We start from the raw sequence: 23,071 nt of genomic DNA on the forward strand, positions 1-23,071 counted from the left end.
CCGTAAAGCGGGCGATAGCATCACGGATGCAGGACCTCACGGTGCTTATCTCCTGCGATATCTCAGTCGCCAGGATTACCCTCTTGGCAAGTTTTTGATGCTTGAGTGCTTCAATTTGCTGCAATTGTTGCTTTACAGCTCTGTAGCTGAGAGTTGAGATTTGGACGACGGAGCGATCAAGTAAATGCACATACAGGTTAAATTGTTGAATTAGATCACCTATTTCGGGAGGAACCTGGCCGGTCCACAACAGGAGTGGTCTAAAGATCGTTTCGTGAGCCTTTCGAACTTCATCGTCTAATCCCTTGAGATTTTCGTCATTGTTGTCGATCGTCTGAATGAAAACATAAAAGTTATATCATCAGATCGGAAAATTGCAATGCCCTGCGGACCTCGTAAACTTGGAGCCACGATAAGAGTATGTTTGGGATCTGATCGAGATTTGGAATAGGAACGGACTTAAGAGCAGAGGCGGCAGTTTGGAGGACGAGCCTTGTGGCGGCGATGATTGTTTTCTTTCCGCCACTAGCATCAACGCCTGAAGATGGCGACGTTTGATCAATTGACGATGGAATGTCTAGATCCACGCCTGTGAGTCCTGGCTGCGTGGCGGGACTCCCAGTGTTGCCATGAATGACGCGCTCGCTGGGCATCGTGTGAGAGATATCGATGGCCCCCTCAGGGAGAATGGGAGATGGCCATGGATTATGGGATGGCGGATTTGGTGTAGAGGGATCAGATTGTCTGGGATCGGAGGACTTCGATTGGTCGATATGAGTGGGACTGGGACTGGGACTTCTGCTGAACGGCTCAGCTATAGCGTGCCAAAAAGACCTTCTCTGCTTCCGGTCTCGAGAACTACGATCAGTTGACGCAGTAGGAGGCTGAAGACGAGATCCCTCAGATCCATCACGATCTTTGCTAGTGGTTGCATCGTTCGCAGTGGGGGAAGGAGTGATCTGGATGTTGGGAGCAGGAGTTATGGGTTGCCCGCCAGGACGCTTGGAGGAATGCCGTCTCCCGGAAAACCGAAAGAACCCAGATCGGCCAGACATTGTGCGTTAGCAATCGCTGAGGGGGTGCTGAACAGATGGGACAGGTAGGCCGCTCAACCCACGACGAATAAGGCAGTATCCCAGCCTCTTTACCAAAGCAGGATGGTAAATACAAAATGCCCATTGTGGAGATAAAGCCAGGACGTAAGCCACGCTACCCAAATCATTCGGCTCGATAACAAAGCCAAAAAAGATCTACCTGTGTTGACTACGTGCCTTCGGACATTTTGCTAATGATATTTAGCAAGGAAATCTGCTTCTCAGTTGGGAGTCCTTTAATTGATTAGAGCTACGGTCCTTTTTCGGTTGGGCTAGATAAAGCTGAAAGCCCTGCAGCCGATGAGAATTCCGTTGTTGTCGCGTTCAGTTTCTTTCCTCCACGCTGTCAGAACTGAGCGCGACCATCGCTAGTCCTCCAGCAAACCAAGGGAGAACTACCCAGATGTTCAGGGTGAATACAAAGTCGAAGAAACTTGCCTACTTGCCTTCAGCGTTTTAGAAACAATTTATGGCGTGGAAATCGACTTCTGAGTTATTGGTGGTTATTTGTCTTCGGAACCTGATTGACTGCACACACGAACATCAGTCTCCTGTCACTCTCTAGCAACGTACCCCACCTCGGTTATTTCAGCGCTCTGTAGCCTGCCAGAATCTGTCGCAATGACATCTTCTTCGTGTGGGGGCCTAGGATCTCGATGTTGTGCTATGCGCTGGATGTCTTCGCGCGATCATGACACAAATTCGGACAAGTGATTGCTTCGCAGTGTTCGGTAACGCGTGATTGAACCGATGCATAAAAATTTTCAGTCATGCGCTTCGATATCTCGATGGGGTTGTGAACCCTCCGAAGGTCGTTACATCAGCACATCACGATCGGCTTCTTTGCCAGCTCCTTCCCTTCCTAGTGTTCATGTTCTATCGATTCTCCCTAAGTCTTCCAAACAAGTGGAGTCCTGTTCTTCCCAAACATTGAGTCAACACTGACATCACCGCGGGCAAGATCCGACATATTACAGGGAATTACTTGCGCCACGAGCGCTGGACTGCTCATCTTTGTGGCGTTAGTCGAGCTTGTTGCGGGGCAATCTAGATGTAGCACTGAGCTTCAACGCGAGAGTGCTAGGAAACAATTTGGTGCTCTGACTGCTGCTTTTGTTGCTGGTGTATAGGAATGGGGGACTTTCCCCTTCATCGTTAGACGTTGAGATTACCTACCGCCTTCCCCCTGATTCGCTTTCGATCCCAATCACGAGCCAGATGTGTTGTTGTCATCTCGGGGTACTCGTTATTGCAACCTTTCCTCTCTATTTTGTACATTAATAGTAACGAAGCCGTGTCATGCGAGCTGGTGTGGTACGTGTGTTTGAGCGAAGAAGAAAATGGGACTTCAAGGGGGCGTTCGCCGATTCCTGGCGACTGGAAGAAAGAAAGGAAAAGGAAAAGGAGGACCACAGCAGTCAGGATTCCCAAGTAGTCCCCTACCACGGTACTAACTGACCGGCACTTGGCTTGACTTCGCAGATCAGACGGGATGCGGTACTTTCCAAATCCTATGGCCGTGGACGGCTGGAGTAGAGCCAAAGTTCCTCTATAGGATTGATCGGGTCGCGGGATGTTCACAACCCATCATCCTACCGGCCCCAGAACCCTATGGGAGCTATGCTATTGCATCCAGATCTTTATTCGGGGTGGTGGTGCTTCGCCGTTTGACTTGAGAGCTAGAAGATGTTGTTCCCCCTTTACTACTAGTAACTCATTATCATCGCAGCGATGTACAAATCGGAGGACAATATATGACCCTAAACAACTTGCTACTTTCGACGACAATTGGAGCCGTCATCCGGTCTTGGAGCAGAAGTCGAGTCCCGTCCTTGTTGGATCGGAGGCGATAGAGATTCGTAATTTGTAGCATCAAGCAGCACTCGGACACCACACGAGGCTCCTAGATGGTTGACGCAACCCACCCTGAAGTGAACGGGCGGGTACCGTATGGAGATAGTGGGACTCTGTTCTGTCGTCAAACCATATTGGTCCCCTCCCTTATATTTCCCATCCAGAGCAGTGGGTTCTCCCGACGACAGACGAATAAACGCCGAGGTCTTCGTGCGTGCTTGGTGGGAGGCCACAAAATGGGATGCATCTGAGTCGTGCATCCGGATCAGAGAGGTACATGTTTGCTATATTACCAGGGAAGATTGAGTCGAGGGATACAGGGCCAGGGATGAGATATGAGCAAGTGATGGGGACTGTGGTCATAACCCAAAGAACTGACATTCGTAACGCCGTAACGCGCAATGAGCTCGCCCGACTCCGTCGACTAAGTGAAAGCGCTGGCTCCATCGAAAGCGCCAAAACGCCATGCTCCGGGAAAAAACCCAAGCGCGCGACGACGACGAATGGCCAGTTCGAGAATTCGGTGGAAGGATGGAGTGGAAGGGTCTGAAGGGGCTGAACGTGCAGGTCGTCGGTATGAGCGTCATGTTGTCCTAACAAAGCCCCTGACATCAGTGTTCCAGCAGGAAAGGGGCCATTTGGGAGAGTACCAAGACTCACGGGGACCATACCATGGCTAAGGGCGACAACGACCGCGGAACATCTTAGGCGACTTGGCTAATGTCGAAAACAATTGGAGTCCCATCCTTGCTGGACGGGAGGCGGTAGGGAGTCGTAGCATCAAACGGCGCTCGATCACCATACCAAGCTCTCAGACGGTTGATGCCATACACCCTAAGATCACCATGGGCGGCCAGAAAATTCTGTTCTACAATTGGTAGCTCCTCGGTCACGGTTCCGATGCACAATAGCGGGATCGTTCCGGCAACGCATGCTCGGATCTAGGGCCCATCTGGGTCCTCCGTCCACTTCGGAATAATGCATGTCTGTCGCAGCCAGGGGAGGAGTGAGTCGGGTGGATACGGGATCGGAAATATAAGATGGGATTCATAATCCAAGAACTGGAATCCGCAATACCGACTCTGTAGACTGGGAGAGAACCCAACCGTGTGGGGATGAAGGATGGCTAACAAAGATTTTGAGCGGAAGGGTGGAATGGAAGGGTCAGGGGGAGAAGTGAGGAGCTGAACGTCTGAAGCCGTTGCAAGCGTTATGTTGTCGTACCAAGGCTTGTCAATCTTCCACGGGACTCGCACCACAAATATTTTTATCCGACGCTAAAGTTCCAGTAAGGAGGGGGCCAGTGGGCCTGCCATGGCGCGTTTCCCTCGTTATCCTCGCTAGCTAACATGGGCAAATTCAATGGGGCAGGGTAGTTGGGTGGATCGAACTAGAATCGAGAAATAGTGCGCTGATGGTAGATGTCAGTGAGCTCAGTGATACCATTACCAAACCGAGGGCCACATGCATAACGACCATCGGGGGAGAAGTGCCACACATGTCACAACACCATTGCGAACTCGGAATTATTGAATTGGGCATCGTAATTGGTCGCCTCAGCACCCCATCTATCTTGGCAACTTTGCTTCCATGACCGTTGAGTAAACAACGGAAATTGTGTGTCCAGAACGATCGCCGGAAATGACAAAGACCCGGACAGGATCAGAGCGATGGCCGTATAGTTCGTAAAAAGGCGGTGAGGATGGATTGAAAGGAAACAGCGATCGACGAAGGTTCGATAGTTGATTAGTAAGGAAGATTGACTGTTCCGATGGCAAGTTGGGAATATATTTCACTGACATATGGGAATGGACGGAAATCTACAGGAATTACAGAGTCGAACCGAGCCAGGAGCATTGTCGCCCTGAAACGCATTCACCCCCTAAGACGGGAGTGGTGGGCATCCCAGATATGTCCGGCGCACCATTGGTGTGCACCAGAGTCAGAGGAACTACACCTTCACATGAAAAAGAATACCCTGTCACTACCAACCAGATGCCCTGTTATGACTTCATCATTACGTGGCGCCCCTTCGTGTTTCCTGAGCAACATTCCGGGCCCGCAACCCATCCTTCGTCTGCGCAGAAGGTCGGTGTCATTATCTGGTCTAAAGAAATACTCCTTTCGTCCAGTAAGACGCGCGAGGTACTTGAACTCCACCTGACATGGGCGACTTCCGCAAGGAGTACCGTTACTGACCAATACGTTGTGTGATTGCAGATGTGAGAAGTTGGCCAGCGAATAGTGCCTCAGCACGCCCGGTTGGGTTGACAACTGGAAAGTAGGGTCTCTCCGAGCCAAAGCCGCCCAACGATCCAGCAACCCGCCCGCAAAATGATTGAATTGGAAGAGTGTAATTTGCAAATCTATGACGCACATAGGACTCCAGCCTCTATGACTTCGTAATATTATTAGCATTCGTAACATTCATCAAAGTCTCCGCCACGAGTGGGCGGGGGCTCCGCGCATCTTCGTGATGTGTCCCACCCTCCAGGTGTCGTACGTAGCAGTTCGCTTCATAATGCAGCAGGAATGGCGTCCTGCCCGTCATGAGTATCTTGTTAGTGTCCCAGGGGTCTGGATAGCAACTTTGATAGAAGGAAAGGTGAGAAGAGTGACGTGCAAGATCACCAGAGCTGCCTGTGATCGATCCTTTGCCTTCAGTGATACACACACCCTCAAAACAAGCCGCCAGCTCTGGAAAAGCCATTGACGATACAAAGTTCGTTGCCTAGGATGCAAAGACTATCACTTTTGTCCCGGTATCTTATAGCACTAGACGCTCGCACACACGCATATCTAGCATTTATATAACGTTGGTCTTTTGTGCAGCTGAGGATGAACGCCGGGTGAAACGGTGGAACTGGCAAAAGAAATATCGTTTTTTGTAGCAGGTTCAAAGAAGTGATAACAGAAAAATTTGTTTCGGAGTGGTGGAGGTTGCCTCAAATGGACAGATACCTTCATTCCGATGCGGAGTAAAAAGCAAATCAAGGAATTATGGAAAGGGTAAAGCCTCTGTGGTCGCAACGCTGAGCACCCATTTTGTCCGACCCGGGACTAAATGACAGTGCAAGAGAGGGATGATCGTAGATCTGTTGAAGTCTCCGACTTTATTTATTTAGACCCACTGCACTCTAGGGAAAGGGAACCTCGTCCGAGGGAAGTCCGGAAGAATGGAAGGCGACCTAACGAAACTTCACGATTCCCCCTCTGACAGTGGATAGAACGCGCAAGGTGAATGGGAAGATATTGTAATTGACCACGAACATCCTAAACGACTTGGCTAAGATCAACGACAATTGGAGCTGTCTGCCGGCCTTGGAGAAGGATTCGAGTCCCATCTTTGCTGGACCGAGGGCTGTACATAAAGGTAGGATCAGACGGCACTTGATCGCCATACCAAGCGCCTAGACCTTCGCCACCAGAAAAAACAACTGGTTGATACTCCTCGGGAATAATGAATTCTAATTTGCCATTGAAGAACATTGGTAGCCCAGTACGTATTTCCTTGCTTTGGAACAGTGGGGTTCTTCCTGCAGCGGATGAACGGATGTCAGACTCGTGGTCGTCGTCCTTGCTTTGTAGGAGAACATAAAATGGGCACTTGGTCCAGGACTTGTCCTGCAAGTTATGGACCGCGTCTATTTTGGAATGAGGTCTATCTGCTGCACTACCTTCTGTCATGGGAAGGGTAGGTCGAACGAATACAGGATCAGGGATGCGATAAGAGCAGGCAGTGGGAACAGCAGGATTCATAATCCAACATTCGAAATCCGTCACACGATAATGCGCAATGAGATCACCCGAGTCTGTCGACCAGGTGAAAGCGCTGAGGCCATCGAAAGCCCCGATATAATGTGCTCCCGGAGAAAACCCAAGTGTGCGACGGTGAGGAATAGCAAGCGTGTCATGGCGAGGAGAATCAACTGCTTGGGAAGGAGGAGAAGCGAGGAGCTGCATGTGCGGGTTGTCCAGAATGGATACGAGAGTCATGTTGTTGTACCACGAGTTATCAGTGTTCCATGGGACCCGTATGATAAACAATCCGTTATCCGATACCCGAGTTACAGCAGGAAGGGGCCCGTTGGGAAGAGTACCAAGATTAATGGGGGTCATATCGTGGCTAAGGATGGTGATGTTCCCCTCATTGTCCTCGGCAGCAACTCGGTGCCTACCATGGACAAATTCGATCCAGATTGGGTGGTTGGGTGGATCGAGGTGGAATCGGGAAATTGTGTGTTGAAGGTTGATATCAGCAAGCTCGATGACACCACTACCAATACCAAGAGCTATCTGATGACCATCGGGGAGAGTGCTGCACATGTCACAATGCCGTTACGAACATCAGGATCGTTGAATTGGGCATCATAATCAACCTCAACAACCGGACTGTGACTATTGGCCTTCTTTGACAATTTAGGTTGCTTCACCTCCATGACCATTCGAGCATTGAGTAAATCCTCACTCAATGGGATTCTGTGCCCGGAAAACTTGCCAGAAATGGTGAAGATCCGGACAGGATCAGTGAGGTGGCCGTACAATTTGTACAAAGGTGATGAGGATGGGGTGAAAGGAAGAGTTGATCGATAGAGATGCCATGGTGACAAGGAAATCACATTCCGATAAAACACAAATTGCTTTTCTCGAGCTTCTCTCAAAAGTTTGAATGAATCGCAATTCTGTTAAAAATGACATCATATTAAAATAATCGCGATACAATGATTTTATTCACCTCGAGTTCATCAAATCCATCAGGGAATTCCTTGCGCGGTTCACGGAGTGGCACCAGGTGCATAAATGTAACCAGGTTTCGCGTGAGGAATGTATTAAACTCGTTCTGCAAATTGGACTCTTGTGCAAAGAGTTGTGAGGGGTCTAAGTGGTCTAATAAGTATATATGAGTATATCGAAGATGATGAGGGAGATGACGTTTTCTCTCCGAAAAATCTTCCCATTTCTGCTTGTCTCCTAAAGGGAGAATGACAGGCAACCCAAATGCATCCTGCTCACAACTCTTATTGAAAAATCGGAGGAGTGGCAGTCCGATAAAATACTTGTTCGCATCCTTGATAAAGAATACTTGGTCATTCTCACCACCAATCGAGTTCCCCGTTATAAACTCTTTCATCGTTGCATGATAGAATTTGACGCCCTGCATTTCCTCTGAGAAACTTTCTGGAGGAGCGTCCAAAAAACGTTCCAGGCCACTTCTTGAGGAAAGATCAACAATTGAGCGAATCGGTTCCAATATGGCTAGAACCTCTCCCTCGGCAATTCCTGACAGCTGCGATATAAAAAACACACTGAGTGGCTTGAATGCCGCATTGATTGTGGCAACCACTTGGCGATACTTCTCAGCTATATGTTTACGGACTCCAGATGAGCCGACCATGTAGGCACGGCGAAGCACACGCAGGTACTCTAAATTGACATCAACAGGGACTTCGGTGAGATCACGAAAGTATTCGAACTCGGATTGAAGAGTTGCACCACGATGAGTTTGAAGGCAGACATCCCGGACCCGGATTGAAGCGATAATCGGCAATCCACGACATGCTGAGACAAACGCATCAAGTTCTTCTTTTGATGGTTTCCAGGAAGAGTTATCGATGCAATCCCGAAGGCCTTCCTCCACCATGCGGTGGACAGTGTGGAACTTCTCTTCCTCAGCGACAATGTCTACGTCTTCACAGGGTATGACAAAACCCTGAGCTCGAGCTTTAACCCAAGCTGACACAACAGATGACTCTGGCCGACAGCTGACTAATACGGCAAATGCGGCAGGCAGCTCATCAAGGATAAGTACTAGCTTCATCAGGGACGTAAGTTCCTCCTGAGTCCCACACTCGTCTAGTCCATCCAAGATGATGACGAAGCGCTCCTCACCCAAAGATAAGAGTTTGTGCATGGGATCAATAATCCAAGCCCTCATTTGCTTCTCCAGAGTGGAGCCAAGAACACCCTTCAATGATGAAGGCTGTCGGAGTCGACTGACAAGAAGACCCTCGTACTCGGGGTTAAACATGGCAAGCTGATGTGCAAGAGTAGAGGGAAAGTGTTCAATTGAAGCAAGTCCTGCGCCCTTCCGATTTTTGTCCCAGAAGAAAGATGCTGCCAAGCGACTCTGTTCGTAAAGAGTCGATGCGACACTCATTGATATAGCAGTCTTTCCGGTTCCCGGAGAGCCGCGAAGCCAGACAAATCGGTGCTCCCGTTTCTCCAAGTGATTGAGTATTGATTCCTGAATCCGGACACAGGTGTTTTCCAGGCATTCCGACTTGCTTTCCACAGCAGAGTATTCCGCCTTTGCTTTGTAGAGTTTCGAGAGCTCACCTGAAATATCATTAAATTCCAAGCAGCGAAATCAGGGAACAACAACGAACGGTCTACCGATGACTGAATTGTGTGGAGGAGATTTAGAGTTGTCGCGGCGGTCTATGCAGTATACCCAAGTCAGTCATCGGACAATCTGAACGCTGATGAAACAAACCGTGAAACGGGAGACAGCATCGCTGACACAGAACTTCACGGCATTTATTTCCTGGGATATCTCAGTCGCCAGGATTACCCTCTTGGCAAGTTTTTGACGCTTGAGTGCTTCAATTTTCTTCAATTGTTGCTTTAGAGCTCTGTGGCTGAGTTTTGAGATTTGGACGACGGACCGACGAAGTAAATGTACACACAAGTTAAATTGTTGAATCAAATCACCTATTTCGGGAGGAACCTGGCCAGTCCACAACAGGAGTGGCCTGAAGATCGTTTCATGAGCCTTTCGAACTTCATTGTCTAATCCCTTCAGATTTTCGTCATTGTTGTCGATCGTCTGCATGAAAACATAAAGGTTATATCATTAGATCGGAAATTCGAAATGCCCTGCGAACCTCGTAAACTTGGAGCCAGGTCAGGAGTATACTTGGTATCTGATCGAGGTTTGGAATGGGGACGAATTTAAGAGCAGAGGCGGCAGTTTGGAGGACGAGCCTCGTGGCGGCGATGATTGTTTTCTTTCTGTCACCAGCAGGGACGGCTGAAGATGACGACGTTTGATCCATTGACGATGGAATATCTAGGTCTGCGCCTGTGAGTCCCGGTTGTGTGGCGGGGCTCTCAGTGTTGCCGTGGATGATGCGCTCGTTGGGTATCGTGTGAGAGGCATCGATGGCCAGAATGTGAGATGGCGATGGATCAGGGGATGGCGGATCAGGCCTGGAGGGGTCAGATTGTCGGGGATAAGAAGACTTCGGTTGGTCGATATGAGTGGGATCGGGACTGGGACTTCTGCTGAACCGCTGAGCTATAGCGTACCAAACAGACCTCCGCTGCTTCCGGCCTCGAGAACTGCCAGCAGTTGATGAAGTAGGGGGCTGAAGACGAGATCCATCAGATCCATCACGATCTTTGTTAGTGGTTGCATCATTTGCAGTGGGGGAAGGAGTGATCTGGAGGTTGGGAGCAGGAGTCGAGGGTTGCGGTGGACCGCCGGGACGCTTGGAAGAATGCCGTCTCTCGGAAAACCGTAAGAACCCAGATCGGCTAGACATCGTGCGTTAGCAATCGCTGAGGGGGTCCTGACCAGATGGGACACCCACGACGAATAAGGCAATATCCCAGCCTCTTTATCAAAGCAGGATGGTGAATACAAAATGCCATTGTGGAGCTAAAGCCGGGACGTACGCCACGCTACTCAAATCATTCGGCTCGATAACAAAGCCAAAAAAGATCTACCTATGTTGACTACGTGTCTTCGGACATTTTGCTAATGATATTTAGCAAGGAAATCTGCTTCTCAGTTGGGAGTCCTTTAATGTTCCTTTTTCGGTTGGGCGCTTAAATGAAGCTGAAGGCCGATGAGAATTCCGTTGTTGTCGCGTTCCTTTCTTTCCTCCACGCCGTCAGAACTGAGCACAACCATCGCTAGTCCTCCAGAAAACCAAGGGAGTACTATCCAGATGTTCAGGGTGAATACAAAGTCCAGGAAACCCATCCACTTGCCTTCAGCATTTTATGGCGTGGAAATCGACTTCTAAGTTATTGATGGTTGTTTGTCTTCGGAACCTGATTGACTGCACACACAGACATCAGTCTCGTCCGGCTTCCTGTCATTCTCTAGCAACGTACCCCACCTCGGTAATTTCAGTGCTCTGTAGCCTGCCAGAATCTGTCGCAATGTCATCTTCTTCGTGAGGGGCCCTAGGATCTCGATGTTGTGCTATGTGCTGGATGTCTTCGCGCGATCATGACACAAATTCGGACAAATTTTCAACAGTGATTACTTCGCAGTGTTCGGTGACCGATGCATAAAAAATTTCAGTCATGCGCTTCAAAATTGCCATCGGGCTATGAACCCTCGAAAGGTCGTCACATCCGCGCACCATGATCAACTTCTTTGCCAGCTCCTTGCCTTCCTAGTATTCATGTTCTGTCGAACCCCCCTAAGTCTCCCAGACATGTGGAGTACTGCTCTTCCGGCCTCTCTACCCTGATGCTCCGATATAGCATCATCAAAAAGCTACCGTTCGACGCGGAAAACATTCACTCGGACGCCACCTACTCAAACGCACCTACCGATGTCCAAAAACATGATTCATCTTCTCCCATTTCTGTTAAACCCGCAACTCTAGGTTCGAAAGAGAGTATTCCTGATACTAGTTACTGTTGTCTCTGGATTTGCCTCGGGCTCCGAGCATAGTCAGCGGGATGACGAAGGAATTTGAGCTTCGAGGAGGGGCACATGAAACTCGATAATGCTAACGAACAGCCAGCCCATTTACGCTCACGAAACCGTAAGTGTGCAGATCTTCGAGGACATTTTGGACCATGTTCTTCGCGTCAGTAGCACCCTTAATCCCCAGAACGATGAAACCGTCACCAATCTCACATACTGGGTTTCATACTTGAGGTTGCAGTGGGCGCCAAAATCGGCATCTCATCCACTCTTTCTCCGTTTCTCCGAGTGCGGCGGCGTGTTATCCTGGATGCAGCGAAATCCACAAGCCATGTGCCTACGGAAAACTCTTCGACTTTTTGATGGAAAACGATGGCTGGGAGGAGAGATTCAAGCCGTTGATTTATCAACGGATTGTTCCCGATCCAGTTCAGCATCATTGACCTGATTGAACTCACCATCACCCATTCCCCGGACTCGAGCCCAACTTTTGTTACCGTGAATTCTAGCCTTGTTCTTCGTCGTCCCAATCCCGCCCACAATTATCATCATCTCTTCCATCCCTCAACTTCGCCCTCCAACACCAACATCCATTTCATCTTTCCCAGTTTTGAAAACACTCGAACTAACACTGACATCATTGCGGGCAAGATTCGACATATTACAAGGAATTACTTGCGCCACGAGCGCTGGACTGCTTATCTTTGTGGCGTTAGTCGAGCTTGTTGCGGGGCAATCTAGATGTGGCACTGAGCTTCAGCGCGGGAGTGCTAGGAAACAATTTGACTGCTGCTTTTGTTGTTGGGCGTATAGGAATGAGGAACTTTCACCTTCATCGTTAGACGTTGAGATTACCTACCGCCTTCCCCCTGATTCGCTTTCGATCCCAATCACGAGCCAGATGTGTTGGGGGTACTCGTTATTGCAACCTTTCCGCACTATTTTATACATTAATAGTAATGAAGCCGTGTCATGCGAGCCGGTGTGTGTGGTACGAAAGAAAAGGAACATGGGACTTCAAAGGGGCGTCCGCTGATCCTGCAAGAAAGAAAAGAGAAGGGAAGAAAAAAATGGAACCACGGCAGTCAGGATTCCCATGTAGTCCCCTACCATGGTACTAACTAACCGGCACTTGACTTGACTTCGCAGATCAGACGGGATGCGGTACTTTCCAAGTCCTATGGCCGTGGATCGCCAGAGTAGACCCAAAGTTCCTCTATAGGATTAATTGGGTCGCGGGATGTTCACAACCCATCAACCCATCAAGACCCTACCGCAAAACCAGGCTCCAGCACCCTATGCGAGCTATGGTGTTGCATCCAGATCCTTATTCGGGGTGGTGCTTCGCTGTTCGACTTGAGAGCTAGAAGATGTTGTTCCCCTTTTACTACTAGTAATCCATTATCATTAATGTCAAGCGCAGCAATGTACAAATCGGAGGACAATATATACTACTTTCGACGACCATTGGAGCCGTCATCCGGTCTTGGAATAGTCGAGTGCCGTCCTTGGCTGGATCGGAGGTGATAGAGATTCGTAATTTGTAGCATCAAGCGGCACTCGAACACCATACGAGGCTCCTAGATGGTTGACACAACCCCCCTTGAAGTGAACGGGCAGGTACCGTATGGAGATAGTGGGACTCTGTTCTGTCGTCAAACCATATTGGTGGCCCCACCCTTATGTATCCCATCCAGAGCAGTGGGGTTCTCCCGACAATAGACAAATATACGCCGAGGTCTTCGTGCGTGCTTGGTGGGACGCCATAAAATGGGACGCATCTGAGTCGTGCATCCGGTTCGGAGAGGTGCATGTTTGCTGTATTACCAGGGAAGATCGAGTCGAGAGTCATAACCCCAAGAACAACGGTGTAACACGCAATGAGCTCGCCCGACTCTGTCGACTAAGTGAAAGCGCTGGCTCCATCGAAAGGGCCAAAATGCCGTGCTCCGGGAGGAAACCCAAGCACACGACGACAAGGAATGGCAAGCAAAGAACCCGGTGGAAGGATGGAGTGGAAGGGACAGAGGGAGAGAGGAGGGCCTGAACGCACGGGCCATCGGTATGTTGTTGTACCAAGGCCCCTGATATCGGACATTTGAGAGAGTACCAAGGCTCACGAGGACCATACCATCGCTAAGGGTGACAACGACCGTGGACATCCTAGATGACTTAAGTAACCAATGTCGAAAACGATTGGCCGGCCTTGGGAGTCCCATCCTTGCTGGATGGGAGGCGACAGAGATTCGTAGCATCAAAGGGCGCTCGATCACCGTACCAAGCTCTCAGACGGTTGACGCCACGCACCCTAAGATCACATTTACCACGGGCGGCCAGAGAATTCTGTTCTGCAATTGGACTACATTGGTAGCTCCTCAGCTACGTTCCCGGTGCACAATAGCGGGATTCTCCCGGAAACAGGTGAATAGATGCCAAGGTCTTCAGGCATGCTTGATCCAGGACCCATCTGAGTCGAGCTTTGCGTCCGCTTCGGAATAATGCATGTCGGTCGTGTCGCCTTCAGCCAGGGGAGGAGTGAGTCGGGTGGGTGATCGGGAATATATGATATATAAGCAAGGGATGGGATTCATAATCCAAAAACTGGAATTCGCAACACGACGACGCGCAACCGACTCTGTAAACTAGGAGAGAACCCAACCCAGCGTGCGGCGATGCAGGTTGGCTAACAAAGAATTTGAACGGAAGGATGGAATGGAAGGTCAGAAGGAGAAGTGAGGAGCTGCGGGTTGTCTGAAAGCGTTATGTTGTCGTACGAAGGGTTGATCTTCCGTGCGTGGGACTCGTACGACAAATATCCATTGTCCGACACTAGAGTTCCAGTAGGGCGGGGGGCCGGTGGGCCAGCCATGGCTAAGGACTTTCCCTCGTTATCCTCGGTAACGATACAGTGGCTACGATGGGAAAATTCAATGGGGCAGGGTAGTTGGGCGGATCGAACTGGAATCGGGAAATAGTGCGCTGATGGTCGATGTCAGTGAGCCCAATGATACCATTACCAAAACCGAGGGCTATATAACGACCATCGGGGGAGAAGTGCTACACATGTCACAACACCATTGCGAACATCGGGATCATTAAATTGGGAATCGTAATTAGTCGCCTCAGCACCCCATCTATCAACCTTCTTTACTTCCATGACCGTTCGAGCATTGAGTAAACTCTTACTCGACGGAATTGTGTGTCCAGAACAATCGCCGGGAATGGTGAAGACCCGGACAGACGGCCGTATAGTTCGTAAAAAGGTGATGATGGGTTGAAAGAAAACCGCGATCGATAAACATTCGATAGTTGAAGATCACTGTTCCGAAAATGGAATTATGCGCGATTCTTGTTGAGCTTCTCTCGGAGCTTGAATGAATCGCAATTCTATCAGAAAATAACATCACATCCTTAAAACACGCGCGATGGCAATATGTTTCACTCACATATCAGAATGGATGAAATTTCACTGGTATCGAACCGAGCCAGGAGCATTGTCACCCAGGAAGCCACAAAACAGGAATAGTGGGCAGCCCAAGTACGTCCGGCTCACCGTTGTCGAGAAATGGAACGTGCGTGCCGGAGTCAGAGGAAATACCCCTTCACATCGTTGAAAAAGAATACTCTGTCTATTTTCACTACCAATTAAGTTATGACTTCATCGTTGCGTGATAGTACGTGACGCCCCTTCGCCTTTCCTAAGGAACGTTCCGGGTGGCTTGTTAGGGGAAAGATCAACAAGTGAGCTAATTGGTCCCAACATCGCCATGACCTCCCCCTCGGCTATTATCTCTCATATAACAATCCCTGGGCACGAACCATAGATCTCACTGCGTCATTCACACCCAGTGGAACTCCTCCGGGCGCCCATTCTTGATCCGTTCATTGCCTCACCGCCTCTATCCACTTTACGGGCCGCATTTTCACCCCAGACCTCAGCACCCAGGCCACCCTCCGCCTCCGCGTATGCGAGGTAGCACCAAGTCGTGCCGCCCAGCGGTGCAGGTCTAGTTCTTCTTGCGTGAGTTCCGAGCCAAGTGTCTCCACGCCGAGCGCGATGAGGGGCACACGAGGCGTTCGAATTGGTGATGGAGGCGTCCCGCTTCCATGGAAGAGACGTAGGGAAGATCGCGGATCGGAGGGCCTGAGAGGAACAACATATTGTTTATAACGCCTTCAACGAATTGAGATCTAAACTCGAGTTTTGGAAAAGCCGTGAACAACGAAAGTGTCGAAATGACAACACACGTCCTGAAACCGTTTCTTGGACTTGCCAAAGAGGAGACATTCGTACTGGAATTGGAAACTGCCTCAACAAATGAGAGGTGCTACTCTGGGATGAGGTACTTGAACTCGATCTGATATGTGGCGACTTCCCCAAGGAGTACTGTTACTCACAAATACGTTGTGTGATTGCTGGTTGGTCAGCGGCACCAGAGAATACAGATACTAGGTGCCTCAACACGCCCGGTGGGTCATAGCTATGGTAAGGGAGGCCTGAAGCCAATTCGAACGTGGAAAGCAGGGCCTCTCCGAGCTGAGATTGGATGTTGGTGATAGCTTTCCACCGACTCGTTCAATACATACTTCGTTGGCTTTTTCCAAGAGTACCAAAGTCACCCGACAATCCATAGGCGGACAGAAACCCGCCTAGGTAGGGAATGGTTATTTCGAAGAAAGGGATTCCGCTAGTCTAAGTTGGAAGAGATAGATTACACCCTTAGAAATTCGCAAATCTATAACGGTTCCGACCCACGCGGTCTCTGAAGGTCTGCTTGGCGACATGGTTCGTCGTGCGCTTATACTCTTCAGAGTTTTCGAACTGCATGAAAAGCGTAGTGCTCAGGGAATCGTAGATCATCCATTGAAATTCTGGATGCTGTTGGCAGGGGCTCATCGTATCCGAAAGAAGTATTCTCGTATCCGTGCCACCAGAGAGTGATGTTATTCCGTACATACTTGCAGAGGAAATTATTCGTAAGTAGGAGGTGGACCAGGTTTAGGTTGCGGTGAGGTCTGAGGCATTTAAGTGGACGGGATGCAATTTGCCATCAAATGGGGTTGGTAGCCACGAAATGTGGCAGGAGAGTGCCAAGAAAAAAAACAGCAAACAGAGAGGGACCAGAAGGGATGATTCTTGGTGTAAGTTGATTGCGCGTTGCAAAAACGAGGGACAGGACTCTGAGCGAGCCTGTTAATGGGGGAAAGAACAAGGCCCCGATGCTCTAAGGAAACGTTACTTACGTGCACCACCGTAATGTAAAAGTCGGAAGGACAAAGACTTCGGGATCGAGCGCCCCGGAAGCAATGGTTCACACGCAGCGTTCAGGTCAAAGATCAGTGGACTCGTTTTGAGCCCTCACTGCTACAAATGATCGTTCTATTGAGGCTGCTTTAGCCTAGTTAGCCAGAAGCCCACCCGCGCAGTCGCGAACCCCGGAAATTTATTATCCCACCTCAAACAATTGCTGGCAGCATACGTCCGAAAGAATGACACCTACCATATTTCCGCTGTGCAGATAGATGTTGTTTGGCTCTCCCTCTCTGTTCCTTACTCTCAAAAATCCGCAAGCTTCAGCGGACGTGGAAAGGGTCCGATATCTGGGAATATTCCTGAACCCCAGGCCATTTTACTCTACAGATATTCAGATATACTTTCACAATTGCCATCATAGGTTGAAACGATTGAGTGGACCTACACTCTCTACAGAATGGGTTCCCTTGTACGGTGATTCGTGAGCATGCATTACTTGTAGCATGTTATCAATGCCCTTCCAGTTGCAGATATTGGACCCACCTTCTATTAAATTATTCTAGATCGTGCAGATGTGTTGTTCTGTAGGTAGGGTTGTGGGGATAGGATGGATCAATCCCCCCAGGCTGATGCTGGTACGTCGAGGATCCTAATGTGTCATGGTCGGAACACAATAAACAGTTGGATGAAAAATTACTCTTTCCTGGCATGCGTGATTCTGGAACGAAGTCATTGAGAACTGCAAGCGTGGGTGGGAGGGCTTAAGCTCGGATAACAATACCTATCCCATGTCTTTGGGCATCGGTCTTGGGATTAATTCGAATGCGGCACACATTCTCTTTGGATTTTCAACTTTCGCTGGCCACAGGTTTCGCCGCGATCAGGCCCAGACGGGACAGGGGGACATAACAAGGTATTCTTCGAGCCTCATAAGTTCATCGGCTAAGTCGGGACAGGGTTACCCTTGCGTTGGCTCGATCTATTCAACGCGACGCAAAGACTGTCACTTTGTTGTCGCACTAAACACTTGCACACACACATATTATACAACGAAGGTCTTTTATCACACTATGTGCAGCTGAGGATGAATGCCGGGCGAAACGATGGAACTGGCAGAAGAAATTTTGTGTTGGCCAAGGTTGCGTCAAATTGACAGACACCGTCATTCTGATGCGGAGTGAAAGCGAATCAACGGACTATGCAAAGGGCAAAATCACAAAGTCTCTGGTTACAACGCTGAGCATTCATTTTATCCAACCCGGGACTAAACGACAGTGCAAGGGAGGAATGGTCATAGATCTGTTGAAGTCTCTGCACTCTAGGGAAAGGGTGCCTCGGACGAGGGAAGTCCAAAAAAATGGAATAGCGAAACCTCGCGATTCCCCCTCTGACAGGGGATAGAACGCGCAAGGTAATATTTTGCATTTGACCACGAACATCCTAAATGACTTGGCTAAGATCAACAACAATCGGAGCTGTCTGCTTGCCTTGGAGAAGGATTCGAGTCCCATCTTTGCTGGACCGAGGGCTGTACAGAAAGGTAGGATCAGACGGCACTTGATCACCATACCAAGCACCTAGACCTTCGGCACCAGAAGAAATAATTGGTCGATACTCCTTGGGAATAACGAGTTCTAATTTGCCATTGAAGTACACTGGCAGCCCCACACGTCGTTCACTGGTTCCAAACAACGGGGTTCTTCCTGCAGCAGTTGAATGGATGTCAGACCTATGCCACATCTCCTCCTCCTCTTCCTCCTTGCTTTGCGAGAGAACATAAAATGGACACTTAATCCAGGACTCGTCCAAGTTATGCTCCGCATCTGTTTCGGAATGATGTATATCTGCTGTGCCACCTTCTGTCAAGGAAAGGGTGGGTTGAGTGGATATAGGATTGGGGATGCGATAAGCGCAGGCAGGGGGAACAGTGGGATTCATAATCCAAAACTTGAAATCCGTCACACGATAATGTGCAATGAGCTCACCCGAGTCTGTCGACCAGGTGAAGGCGCTGAGGCCATCGAAAGCCCCGATATAACGTGCTCCTGGAGAAAACCTGAGCGTGCGACGGTGAGGAATAGCAAGCGTGTCGTGGCGAGGAGAATCATCTGCTTGGGAAGGAGGAGAAGCGAGGAGCTGCATGTGCGGATTGTCCAGAATAGATATGAGAGTCATGTTGTCATACCACGAGTTATCAGTGTTCCATGGGACTCGGATGATAAACAATCCGTTATCTGATACTCGAGTTACAGCAGGATTGTTGGGAAGAGTACCAAGATTAACAAAGGCCATATCGTGGCTAAGGATGGTGACGTTCCCCTCATTGTCCTCGGCAGCAACTCGGTGTCTACCATGAACAAATTCAATCCAGACTGGGTGGTTGGGTGGATCGAGGCGGAGTCGGGAAATCGTGCGTTGAAGGTCGATATCGGCAAGCTCGATGACACCACTACCAAAACCGAGAGCTATATGACAACCATCAAGGGAGAGTGCTGCACATGTCACAATACCGTTACGAACATCAGGGTCATTGAATTGGGCACCGTAATCAACCTCAACAACCTGACTGTTATTATTAGCCTTCTTTGGCAAATTAGGTTGCTTCGCCTCCATGACCATTCGAGCATTGAGTAAATTCTCACTTAATGGGATTCTGTGCCCGGAAAACTTGCCGGAAGTAGTGAAGATCCGAACTGGATCGGAGAGGTGGCTATACAGTTCGTGAAAAGGTGATGAGGATGGGGTGAAAGGAAGGGTCGATCGATGGAGGTCCCATGGTGCTGTGGAAGTAATATTCAGATACGACACTGATTCCTTTTCTTGAGCTTCTCTCAAAAGTTTGAATGAATCACAATTCTGTTTAAAATGACATCATATTAAAATAATCGCGACACAATGATTGTATTTACCTTGAATTCCTCAAATCCATCAAGGAATCTCATGCCAAGTTCATCATATGATGCCAGGTGCATAAATGTAACCAAGTTTCGTGTGAGGAATATATTAAACTCGTTCTGCAAATTGGACTCTTGTGCAAAGAGTTGTGAGGGGTCCAAGTGTTCTAATAAGTATTGACGAGTATATCGGAGATGATGAGGGAGATGACGTTCTCTCTCCAAAAAATCTCCCCATGTCTGTTCATCTCCTAAAGGGAGAATGGTGGGCTCCCCAAACACATCCTGCTCACAACTATTATTGAAAAATCGGAGGAGTGACAGTCCGATGAAATACTTGTTCGCATCTTTGACAAAGAATACTTGGTCATTCTCACTACCAATCGAATCCCCTGTTATAAACTCTTTCATCGTTGCATGATAGAATTTGACGCCCTGCATCTCAGAGGAATTTTCTGGAGGATCTTCCGAAAAACGTTCCAAGCCACTTTCTGAAGAAAGATCAACAATTGAACGAATTGGATCCAATATGGCTAGAACCTCTCCCTCGGCAATTCCTGACAGCTGCGATATAAAAAACACACTGAGTGGCTTGAATGCCGCATTGATTGTGGCAACCACTTGGCGATACTTCTCAGCAATATGTTTACGGACTCCAGATGAGCCGACCATGTAGGCACGGCGAAGCACACGCAGGTACTCCAAATTGATATCAACAGGGGCTTCGGTGAGATCACGAAAGTATTCGAACTCGGATTGAAGAGTTGCACCACGATGAGTTTGAAGGCAGACATCCCGGACTCGGATTGAGGCGATAATCGGCAATCCACGACACGCTGAGACAAACGCATCGAGTTCTTCTTTTGATGGTTTCCAGGAAGAGTTATCGATGCAATCCCGAAGGCCTTCCTCCACCATGCGGTGGATAGTGTGGAACTTCTCTTCCTCAGCGACAATGTCCACGTCTTCACAGGGTATAGCAAGACCCTGAGCTCGAGCTCTAACCCAAGCCAACACAACGGATGACTCTGGCCGACAGCTGACCAACACAGCATATGCGGCAGGCAGCTCATCAAGGATAAGTACTAGCTTCATTAGGGACGTAAGTTCCTCCTGAGTCCCACACTCGTCTAGTCCATCCAAGATGATGAGGAAGCGCTCCTCACCCAAAGATAAGAGTTTGTGCATGGGATCAATAATCCAAGCTCTCATTTGCTTCTCCAAAGCGGAGCCAAGAACACCCTTCAATGATGAAGGCTGTCGGAGTCGATTGACAAGAAGACCCTCGTACTCGGTGTTAAACATGGCAAGCTGATGTGCAAGAGTAGAGGGAAAGTGTTCAATTGAAGCGAGTCCTGCACCCTTCCGATTTTTGTCCCAGAAGAAAGATGCTGCCAAGCGACTCTGTTCATAAAGAGTCGACGCGACACTCATTGATATAGCGGTCTTTCCAGTTCCCGGAGAGCCGCGAAGCCAGACAAATCGATGCTCCCGTTTCTCCAAGTGATCAAGTATCGATTCCTGAATCCGGACACGGGTGTTTTCCAGGCATTCCGACTTGCTTTCCACCGCAGAGAATTCCGCCTTTGCTTTGTAGAGTTTCGAGAGCTCACCTGAAATATCATTAAATTCCAAGCAGTGAAATCAGGGAAAAACAACGAACGGTCTACCGATGACTGGATTGTGTGGAGGAGATTTAGAGTTGTCGCAGCGGTCTATGAAGTATATCAGTCATCGGACAGTCAGAACACCAACGAAACGAACCGTAAAGCGGGCGATAGCATCACGGATACAGGACCTCACGGCGCTTGTCTCCTGGGATATCTCAGTCGCCAGGATTACCCTCTTGGCAAGTTTTTGACGCTTGAGTGCTTCAATTTGCTGCAATTGTTGCTTTGCAGCTCTGTGGCTAAGAGTTGAGATTTGGACGACGGAGCGATCAAGTAAATGCACATACAAGTTAAATTGTTGAATTAGATCACCTATTTCGGGAGGAACCTGGCCAGTCCACAACAGGAGTGGCCTGAAGATCGTTTCGTGAGCCTTTCGAACTTCATCATCTAATCCCTTGAGATTTTCGTCATTGTTGTCGATCGTCTGCATGAAAACATAAAAGTTATATCATTAGATCGGAAAATTGCAATTGCCCTGCGAACCTCGTAAACTTGGAGCCAGGTCAGGAGTATACTTGGTATCTGATCGAGGTTTGGAATGGGGACGAATTTAAGAGCAGAGGTGGCAGTTTGGAGGACGAGCCTTGTGGCGGCGATAATTGTTTTCTTTCTGTCACCAGCAGGGACGGCTGAAGATGACGACGTTTGATCCATTGACGATGGAATACCCAGGTCTGCGCCTGCGAGTCCCGGTTGTGTGACGGGGCTCCCACTGCTGCCGTGGATGATGCGCTCGCTGGGCATCGTGTGAGAGATATCGATAGCCCCCTCGGGGAGAATGGGAGATGGCGATGGATTAGGGGATGGCGGATCGGGCGTAGAGGGGTCAGATTGTCTAGGATCGGAGGACTTCGATTGGTCGATATGAGTGGGATCGGGACTGGGACTTCTGCTGAACCGCTCAGCTATAGCGTGCCAAACAGACCTCCGCTGCTTCCGGCCTCGAGAACCACCAGCAGTTGACGCAGTAGGAGGTTGAAGACGAGATCCCTCAGATCCATCACGATCTTTGTTAGTGGTTGCATCGTTTGCAGTGGGGGAAGGAGTGATCTGGATGTTGGGAGCAGGAGTCAAGGGTTGCCCGCCAGGACGCTTAGAAGAATGCCGTCTCTCGGAAAACCGAAAGAACCCAGATCGGCCAGACATTGTGCGATAGCAATCGCTGAGGGGGTGCTGAACAGATGGGACAATGTAGGCCGCTCAACCCACGACGAATAAGGCAGTATCCCAGCCTCTTTACCAAAGCAGGATGGCAAATACAAAATGCCCATTGTGGAGATAAAGTCGGGACGTAAGCCACGCTACCCAAATCATTCGGCTCGATAACAAAGCCAAAAAAAATCTACCTATGTTGACTACGTGCCTTAGGACATTTGCAAATGATATTTAGCATGGAAATCTGCTTCTCAGTTGGGAGTCCTTTAATTGATTAGAGCTGCGTTCCTTTTTCGGTTGGGCGCTCAATTTCTTCGATAAAGCTGAAGGCCCTGTAGCCGATGAGAATTTCGCGTTCCTTTTCTTTCCTCCACGCTGTCAGAACTGAGCGCGACCATCGCTAGTCCTCCAAGGGAGAACTACCCAGATGATCAGGGTGAATACAAAGTCTGCCTACTTGCCTTCAGCGTTTTAGAAAC

General features: G+C 49.2%; 12 protein-coding genes across 12 annotated transcripts; 2 read left to right on the forward strand and 10 right to left on the reverse strand.

Annotated features, from left to right (window-relative positions):
* Nucleotides 1–26: 26 nt before the first annotated feature.
* Nucleotides 27–1,401, reverse strand: EI90DRAFT_179816 (uncharacterized protein). The gene is made up of 3 exons (XM_039052211.1): nt 460–1,401; nt 195–400; nt 27–140 (listed from the first exon to the last, which is right to left on the reverse strand). Exons 1-2 carry the CDS (start codon nt 1,053–1,055, stop codon nt 298–300), a joined length of 699 nt encoding a protein of 232 aa, XP_038919286.1. The 5' UTR covers nt 1,056–1,401; the 3' UTR covers nt 27–140; nt 195–297.
* A 224-nt stretch (nt 1,402–1,625) lies between these two features.
* Nucleotides 1,626–2,528, forward strand: EI90DRAFT_3045872 (uncharacterized protein). The gene is made up of 3 exons (XM_039059437.1): nt 1,626–1,804; nt 1,863–2,000; nt 2,056–2,528. Exons 1-3 carry the CDS (start codon nt 1,716–1,718, stop codon nt 2,222–2,224), a joined length of 396 nt encoding a protein of 131 aa, XP_038919287.1. The 5' UTR covers nt 1,626–1,715; the 3' UTR covers nt 2,225–2,528.
* Nucleotides 2,529–4,907: 2,379 nt separating this feature from the next.
* On the reverse strand, nt 4,908–5,327 carry EI90DRAFT_3014215 (uncharacterized protein; the record flags this gene model as incomplete). The annotated part of the gene is made up of 2 exons (XM_039056755.1): nt 4,908–5,108; nt 5,148–5,327. The coding sequence occupies 2 exons, from the start codon at nt 5,325–5,327 to the stop codon at nt 4,908–4,910; spliced, it is 381 nt and encodes a 126-aa protein (XP_038919288.1).
* Nucleotides 5,328–6,068: 741 nt separating this feature from the next.
* Nucleotides 6,069–7,499, reverse strand: EI90DRAFT_179562 (uncharacterized protein). The gene has a single exon (XM_039052209.1). It carries the CDS (start codon nt 7,272–7,274, stop codon nt 6,222–6,224), a length of 1,053 nt encoding a protein of 350 aa, XP_038919289.1. The 5' UTR covers nt 7,275–7,499; the 3' UTR covers nt 6,069–6,221.
* Nucleotides 7,446–8,994, reverse strand: EI90DRAFT_179074 (uncharacterized protein). Its single transcript, XM_039052202.1, has 3 exons — nt 8,423–8,994; nt 7,684–8,372; nt 7,446–7,602 (listed from the first exon to the last, which is right to left on the reverse strand). Exons 1-3 carry the CDS (start codon nt 8,520–8,522, stop codon nt 7,564–7,566), a joined length of 828 nt encoding a protein of 275 aa, XP_038919290.1. The 5' UTR covers nt 8,523–8,994; the 3' UTR covers nt 7,446–7,563.
* On the reverse strand, nt 8,917–9,228 carry EI90DRAFT_2870657 (uncharacterized protein; the record flags this gene model as incomplete). The annotated part of the gene is made up of 1 exon (XM_039053852.1): nt 8,917–9,228. A coding segment is annotated over one exon (312 nt), but the record flags the coding sequence as incomplete, so codon positions are not given.
* Nucleotides 9,229–9,336: 108 nt separating this feature from the next.
* On the reverse strand, nt 9,337–10,567 carry EI90DRAFT_178979 (uncharacterized protein). The gene is made up of 4 exons (XM_039052197.1): nt 9,833–10,567; nt 9,660–9,774; nt 9,442–9,586; nt 9,337–9,386 (listed from the first exon to the last, which is right to left on the reverse strand). Exons 1-3 carry the CDS (start codon nt 10,490–10,492, stop codon nt 9,573–9,575), a joined length of 789 nt encoding a protein of 262 aa, XP_038919292.1. The 5' UTR covers nt 10,493–10,567; the 3' UTR covers nt 9,337–9,386; nt 9,442–9,572.
* Nucleotides 10,568–10,974: 407 nt separating this feature from the next.
* Nucleotides 10,975–12,177, reverse strand: EI90DRAFT_3014217 (uncharacterized protein; the record flags this gene model as incomplete). Its single annotated transcript, XM_039056756.1, has 5 exons — nt 10,975–11,006; nt 11,070–11,160; nt 11,324–11,356; nt 11,729–11,832; nt 12,075–12,177. The coding sequence occupies 5 exons, from the start codon at nt 12,175–12,177 to the stop codon at nt 10,975–10,977; spliced, it is 363 nt and encodes a 120-aa protein (XP_038919293.1).
* A 1,066-nt stretch (nt 12,178–13,243) lies between these two features.
* Nucleotides 13,244–14,115, forward strand: EI90DRAFT_3014218 (uncharacterized protein; the record flags this gene model as incomplete). The annotated part of the gene is made up of 3 exons (XM_039056757.1): nt 13,244–13,360; nt 13,549–13,678; nt 13,784–14,115. The coding sequence occupies 3 exons, from the start codon at nt 13,244–13,246 to the stop codon at nt 14,113–14,115; spliced, it is 579 nt and encodes a 192-aa protein (XP_038919294.1).
* A 1,787-nt stretch (nt 14,116–15,902) lies between these two features.
* On the reverse strand, nt 15,903–16,508 carry EI90DRAFT_3045906 (uncharacterized protein). Its single transcript, XM_039059438.1, is given in 7 exon segments — nt 15,903–15,949; nt 15,966–15,968; nt 15,981–15,984; nt 16,004–16,006; nt 16,025–16,153; nt 16,204–16,309; nt 16,373–16,508. The coding sequence occupies 3 exon segments, from the start codon at nt 16,442–16,444 to the stop codon at nt 16,098–16,100; spliced, it is 234 nt and encodes a 77-aa protein (XP_038919295.1). The 5' UTR covers nt 16,445–16,508; the 3' UTR covers nt 15,903–15,949; nt 15,966–15,968; nt 15,981–15,984; nt 16,004–16,006; nt 16,025–16,097.
* Nucleotides 16,509–18,304: 1,796 nt separating this feature from the next.
* On the reverse strand, nt 18,305–19,994 carry EI90DRAFT_3045916 (uncharacterized protein). The gene is made up of 5 exons (XM_039059439.1): nt 19,780–19,994; nt 18,660–19,726; nt 18,550–18,632; nt 18,423–18,525; nt 18,305–18,398 (listed from the first exon to the last, which is right to left on the reverse strand). The coding sequence occupies exons 1-5, from the start codon at nt 19,840–19,842 to the stop codon at nt 18,311–18,313; spliced, it is 1,404 nt and encodes a 467-aa protein (XP_038919296.1). The 5' UTR covers nt 19,843–19,994; the 3' UTR covers nt 18,305–18,310.
* Nucleotides 19,995–21,009: 1,015 nt separating this feature from the next.
* EI90DRAFT_2875496 (uncharacterized protein) lies at nt 21,010–21,321 on the reverse strand (the record flags this gene model as incomplete). The annotated part of the gene is made up of 1 exon (XM_039053878.1): nt 21,010–21,321. A coding segment is annotated over one exon (312 nt), but the record flags the coding sequence as incomplete, so codon positions are not given.
* Nucleotides 21,322–23,071: the final 1,750 nt, after the last annotated feature.

This window comes from Cantharellus anzutake (genome assembly GCF_015039405.1).
Source record: "Cantharellus anzutake strain C23 chromosome Unknown EI90scaffold_11, whole genome shotgun sequence".
Lineage (NCBI taxonomy): Eukaryota > Fungi > Basidiomycota > Agaricomycetes > Cantharellales > Hydnaceae > Cantharellus > Cantharellus anzutake.

Coding starts and splice junctions, on each gene's coding strand:
- EI90DRAFT_3045916 (XM_039059439.1), bottom strand. CDS start 19,842: ATGCACCTGGCATCATATGATGAACTTGGCATGAGATTCCTTGATGGA. Junction 18,633..18,659: donor TTGGACGAGTCCTGGATTAA/GTGTCCATTTTA, acceptor TCTCTCGCAAAG/CAAGGAGGAAGAGGAGGAGG. Junction 18,526..18,549: donor AACCCCGTTGTTTGGAACCA/GTGAACGACGTG, acceptor TGGGGCTGCCAG/TGTACTTCAATGGCAAATTA.
- EI90DRAFT_178979 (XM_039052197.1), bottom strand. CDS start 10,492: ATGTCTAGCCGATCTGGGTTCTTACGGTTTTCCGAGAGACGGCATTCT. Junction 9,775..9,832: donor CCTGGCTCCAAGTTTACGAG/GTTCGCAGGGCA, acceptor GTTTTCATGCAG/ACGATCGACAACAATGACGA.
- EI90DRAFT_179562 (XM_039052209.1), bottom strand. CDS start 7,274: ATGTGCAGCACTCTCCCCGATGGTCATCAGATAGCTCTTGGTATTGGT.
- EI90DRAFT_3045872 (XM_039059437.1), top strand. CDS start 1,716: ATGACATCTTCTTCGTGTGGGGGCCTAGGATCTCGATGTTGTGCTATG. Junction 1,805..1,862: donor CATGACACAAATTCGGACAA/GTGATTGCTTCG, acceptor AAAAATTTTCAG/TCATGCGCTTCGATATCTCG. Junction 2,001..2,055: donor TCCCTAAGTCTTCCAAACAA/GTGGAGTCCTGT, acceptor ACCGCGGGCAAG/ATCCGACATATTACAGGGAA.
- EI90DRAFT_179816 (XM_039052211.1), bottom strand. CDS start 1,055: ATGTCTGGCCGATCTGGGTTCTTTCGGTTTTCCGGGAGACGGCATTCC. Junction 401..459: donor ACTGCCGCCTCTGCTCTTAA/GTCCGTTCCTAT, acceptor CGTGGCTCCAAG/TTTACGAGGTCCGCAGGGCA.
- EI90DRAFT_179074 (XM_039052202.1), bottom strand. CDS start 8,522: ATGCGTTTGTCTCAGCATGTCGTGGATTGCCGATTATCGCTTCAATCC. Junction 8,373..8,422: donor GGTGCAACTCTTCAATCCGA/GTTCGAATACTT, acceptor ATGTCAATTTAG/AGTACCTGCGTGTGCTTCGC. Junction 7,603..7,683: donor ATGGATTTGATGAACTCGAG/GTGAATAAAATC, acceptor AACTTTTGAGAG/AAGCTCGAGAAAAGCAATTT.
- EI90DRAFT_3045906 (XM_039059438.1), bottom strand. CDS start 16,444: ATGCAGTTCGAAAACTCTGAAGAGTATAAGCGCACGACGAACCATGTC. Junction 16,310..16,372: donor AGCAGACCTTCAGAGACCGC/GTGGGTCGGAAC, acceptor CTTCCAACTTAG/ACTAGCGGAATCCCTTTCTT. Junction 16,154..16,203: donor TCTTGGAAAAAGCCAACGAA/GTATGTATTGAA, acceptor ATCCAATCTCAG/CTCGGAGAGGCCCTGCTTTC.